This window comes from Orycteropus afer, unplaced genomic scaffold (genome assembly GCF_000298275.1).
Source record: "Orycteropus afer afer isolate SDZICR_OR568_19922 unplaced genomic scaffold, OryAfe1.0 scaffold00040, whole genome shotgun sequence".
Classification (NCBI taxonomy): Eukaryota; Metazoa; Chordata; class Mammalia; order Tubulidentata; family Orycteropodidae; genus Orycteropus; species Orycteropus afer.
In genome coordinates, this window is record NW_006921627.1 from 13,959,981 (window position 1) to 13,965,276 (window position 5,296).

The 5,296-nt window shown below is 40.0% G+C and overlaps 1 protein-coding gene across 1 annotated transcript in view; it reads left to right on the plus strand.

Moving 5' to 3' along the window:
* Positions 1-2,217: 2,217 nt before the first annotated feature.
* GDF3 (growth differentiation factor 3) overlaps positions 2,218-5,296 on the plus strand; it is a 5,666-nt gene continuing 2,587 nt past the window's right edge. Inside the window, exon 1 of the mRNA XM_007937212.1 lies at positions 2,218-2,485. Within this exon, the coding sequence (XP_007935403.1) occupies positions 2,218-2,485 (268 nt within the window). The remainder of the gene's footprint in view (positions 2,486-5,296) is intronic.

Below are 5,296 nucleotides of genomic sequence, written 5' to 3' on the forward strand. Positions count from 1 at the left end.
AATCATAGCAAGGATTGTGAGGATAGCATACAATCAGGCAGTGTTTTGTTCTGCTGTACATAGGGTCACTATAAGTCAAAATCAACTTGCTGGCATCTAACAACAGCAGGAATATGGGTGCCAGGACAGGAAAGTCTTTATATGCCAAGCAAAATATTTTTGGGTGTAGTGGTTAAGGCATTTGACTGCTACCTGGAAGGCTGGCGGTTCAGACCCACAAACCACTCCTTGGAAGGAAGATTGGGCAATCTACTTCCATAAAGCTACCGCCTTGGAAGCTCAAGGAGGGGTCGCTAAGAGTTGAATGGACAGCAGTGAGTTTGGTTTTATTATCCTGTAAATGATAGGAAACTATTGTATATTAGATGCAACATTTTGTTTACCTTTGTGGGAAACAAGCTCTTACAATAAACCAAAAAAAAAAAACTCCCCATCATCAAGTAAATTCCAACTCATGGCGACCCCCATATTCCAAGGGTGTAAATCTTTACAGAAGGAGCTCTGGTAGCGTAGTGCCTAAGGCACTTGACTGCTAACCAGAAGGCTGGCAGTTCAAACCCACCAGCCACTACTAGGAAGGCAGGTTGAGCAATCTACTTCCGGAGAAATACTGCCTCGGAAACCCAAGGAGGGATCACTGTGAATGGGGTCCGACTGGACAGCACATAACAACAGCAACAAAATCTTTACCGAAGCAGATTGTCTCATCTTTTTCCTGTAGAGCAGCTGGTGGATTGAAACCACTGACCTTTTGGTTAGCAGCCCAATGCCTTAACCACACCACCAGAGCTTCGTTCTTATAACAAAACCAAACTCACTGCCATTGAGTCGTATCCAACTTATAGATAGATCCCTGTTTGGGTTTCCAAGGCAGTATCTTTATGGAAGTAGACTGCCCAACCTTCCTTCTGAGGAGGGTTTAAACCACCAGACTTCTGGTTAGCAGTCAGATAGATGCCTTAGGCACTATGCCACCAGAGCTCCCCTTCTTATAATAGATGATGTAGAAGAATGTATAATGATAAATTCCCTGTTCTCAAAAAGTTCAAAAATTATATTGGTGTTGAGTGTAAATTAATTTTTCCACAACATTTGAAAATCTTTCAGTAGTTTGGCAAAATCAATTAATAAATAAATAAAACAAGGTAAAATAACAAAAGCAAAAATTAATAGATGCTGCCATATTTAAATTCAATCAATTGCATGCCTTTTCACATGTATTCTCTCAGCTTAGAACGCCTGATTGTCTCACTGCTAAATATCTGCTTCAGCTTTGAAGCTGTCTCGTCTCCCCTGTAAACACTTTGTGTGTGCTTACTATGTGGCAGGCATTGTGCTGAGCACTTCAAAAGTATAATCTTATCAGATTCTGATGGCAAACAGAAAGTCAGTTTTTATTTTCAGTTGAGAAAACTAGAACTTAATTAGAAGGTTAAGTGATTTGCCCAACATCGTATAGCTAATAAGAGAGGGAACCAGAATGAATCCAATCAGTCTGAATTAGAAAGGGAATACGTAGATAAATAAAATTCAGTCCTTCTTAAATCAGAGTTCTTCCTCCTTGGCTTACTTTTACCACATAAATACGGATAAACCTCTATCAGAAATTTACCTATATATTCATCTAATTAGACTGAGAGTTGTAAGATTTTCAATTATTCATTACTGTGTTCCCAGCACCAGTCTCAATGCCTGGCACATAATTGCTGCTCAATAAATGTTTGTTAAAGTAATAAATCCAAGTCTCCTTTCCAGGCTTTGTCTACTGATTAACCTCAGATTGTTGCAGAGTTTATGTCCACACATTGATAATCTTTGTTTTGTAAATTTTTTCCTGGAAGAGTAAACTCAAACTCATTGCCATTAAGTTGGTCCCATTCAACTAGTGACCCCTCCCTGGGTGTCCGAGAGGAGGAAACCGCTAGGGAAGTAAATTGCCCAACCTTCTTTCCGAGGAGTGGCTGGTGGGCTTGAACCGCCAGCCTTCTGGTTAGTAGTGAAAGCCTTATGTACCATGCCACCAGAGCTTCCAGGGAGAAGGAAGTGAAGAAAATTCTATGTCCTGTAGCATCCAATCACCTTGGAGGAGCTGGGAAGAGAGCAATTCATAGTTGATTATCTTGAATCAGATAAATTAGCAGCACCTGGATTGCCAGGCAGTCTAGCGCTAGAGCTCTTCTGAGCTTGAACAGTCAGCCTTGTTAAACCTCAGAGGCCATGCTTCCTTCCTTTCCAGTCTTGGCTCTTGGTACTCTGCTAACCTTGGGCTTGAGCCAGCCATTCCAATTTCAAGAACATGTATTTCTCCGATTTCTGGGCCTAGACAAGGCACCTTCACCCCGGAAGTTCCAATCTGTGCCTTATATCTTAAGGAAAATCTTCCAGGATCGAGAAGCAGCAGCAACTGCTGGGGTCTCTCAAGATTTATGCTACATAAAGGAGCTGGGTGTCAGTGGGAATGAACTCCGACTCCTCCCAGACCAAGGTAAGAACATGGAAGTGTCTTCCCTCACCCCTAACCCCTGAAAAAATCTGAAAGGATTTTTAGATGTGGGGAAAAAAAGAAAAGAGAAGGGAAATAATTACTGAGTGGTTTTTTGAAAACCAGTATACTAGATATTTTTTATATTTTATTTAACCCCAATCCCAATCCTGAGAGAAAGGCAAGCATTCTTAACAACTTCTTAACAGAGAGGAAATTAAGGCTCAGACATTATAGGTAATAAGATCATACAAGGAGTGAGTGAACAGAATTAGGGTTCAATAGATTTTTCTGAATCAGCTACTTTGTGCTGTGGTTTAGGTGGAAGGGGGACGGTGCAATAATCTTAAATTGACCACATACATATCCTGTTCCTGTGGTATAGTGACCAAGGCGCAAGGAAGGAAATTTTTGAGCTCTATTTGCCCATGGGTACTTCTACCCTTCTCCACATCTACTTTTTGTTGAGTGGAAAAGGCTATTCTTGATTTGTGAATAACTAGCAGTAATGCATATGATTGTATTAGCCTTCATATGAAGACCTGAATGAATGCTATACAATTGTTCCCCCAACCACTCACCCACTGAAATTCTTTCTCCAGCGTAGTTCCCATTCCTACTTTGCCAACCATTCTTATTCACAGTCTGAGATGGAGTGGAGAATTTGCATTTCTTTACAGCCTTTGAATGCAGAATTGAAAGTTCTGCAATTGGAGAGAAGATTTGAGTACTTATCCAAAAACCACTTATTAGTACTTACTGGGTCCCTAGAACTTTTGTACAGCCTTGGAGATACAGAAATTAAATGTAAAATAGTCCCTTTAAGAATTTATAAGAGATAGACTACAGATGATTTCCACACATTGTGCTAAGCATTATAATAGAAGCTCAGGGCCTTGTAGTGAAGGTAGGGGGTGGAGGGCGGGGGGGTCAAATAAAATTCCTGGAAGGAAGTTAAGGAGATAAGGGGAGTGTGAAGAGGTAAAGGAAGGGTTTTCCACTGACAGAGAACTGAATTGAGGATACTATTTGAGGAATGCTTCCCCAACCATGGAAATAACTTATTTTCGTGATAATCATAATCCTATCATGATACAGGAATAGGATACTGTCACCATCTTTTCGTCCAACTTTTTCCCTGGGGGTGCCGTGGGGAAACCACCATTAATAACTGGTGTATATCCTTCCAGATTTTTCTTCTTTGTGTATATATAATACAAACATAGTTTTGCAAAAATGGGGTCATGCCTATCTCCTTTTCACCCCGTAGATAATGGACATCTCTCATAAGTTGGAGCAAATAGTCTATTTAGCCTTGGTTAGGAGCTGTGGTGGTATAATGCCTAAGGCACTTGACAGCTAACCAGAAGGCTGGTGGTTCAAACCCACCAGCCACTCCTCGGAAGGAAGGTTGGGCAATCTGCTTCCATAGTGATACTGCCTCAGAAACCCAAGGAGTGGTAGCTATGAGTCTGATCTGACTTGATGGCAGTGAGTTTGGTTTTGGTTTTTTTAGTGATTGCAATGTTATCTCATTGTTTAAATGTACCATAATTTTTGTAAATGATACTCTTTTGATGGGCATGGACCTAATATAATTGTTGTGTTGTTATGTGCCGTCAAGTGGCACCTGACTCATAGCGACCCCTCCTTGGGTTTCCGAGGCGAATCATACAGAAGTAGATTGCTATATCTTCCTTCCGAGGAGTGACTGGTGAGTTTGCACCACCAGCCTTCTGGTTAGCAGTCAAGTGCCTTAGGCACTATGCTACCAGAGCTCCTTTAATATAATTAGCGCAGCTTGATATCAATTATTGGTGTGTGTGCCTTTTTTTCTACTATGTAGTTGGGATAAATCTTAGAAGGGGATTGCTGGATCAAAGAGTAGGCATATTTAAACTTTTGATATAAATGCCTTTCAAAAACTGATAGTTTGTACCCTACCATGTGTGTATGAGTACTTTCACTTCTTCACAACTTTGATAACAGTCTTTTCCAAAACAGGTACTTACCGAAATTTAACATACATTCAAAAAAATGGTTACATAGAGAACAACAAAATGATTTGCATTGCATAAATAGCCTAGATTAGGAAACAATATGGCTAGCACTCCAGAGGCTCCCTCTTGCTTCCTTCTGTTTGGTCACTACTGTGCAAGGGTAACGGCTGTCCTGACACTAAATTCTATATTAATTTTGCCCATTTTTAAACTTTATATAAATGGAAATGTGGAGTACTTCCTCTTTTGTGTCTGACATCTTTCACTCAACATTATATGTGTGAAGTTTATCCCTGTTGTGTGTATTTGTATCTCACTCATCCTCATTGCTTTGTAGTATTCTAGGAATCTTCTCCATTGCTACTCTTGATGGTCATTTAGGTAATAGTACTCTTAGGATTCAATTTTTGCTCATCTGATAGTGATAATGATCTCATTGTAGTGAAAATGTTCACTGTTTTGCATTTTTTAAGGTGAGGTGGCATACATTCTCAAATAGATAACGAGCCATTTTTGGTTTTATTTATTTTTTAACTTTTATTGTGATTTGGCTGAAAGCTTACAGGGCAAATTCATTTTCCATACAGTAGTTCATATACATTTGGTTTTATGACATTGACTGCAATTCCCCACAATGCAGTGGTTCTCTTCCCACTTCTTCCCTGTAGTTACCTCTTCCCCGTGTCCTTTCCTATGCATTCCTGCCCCCTGAGCTATCTCCCTGTGCAAACACTGCCCTTCTGTTCTCTCACGATGATTGATCATTCTAAGGAGTGTTAAAAAAAAAAAAAAACAACCCAAAAAAAACCTCACT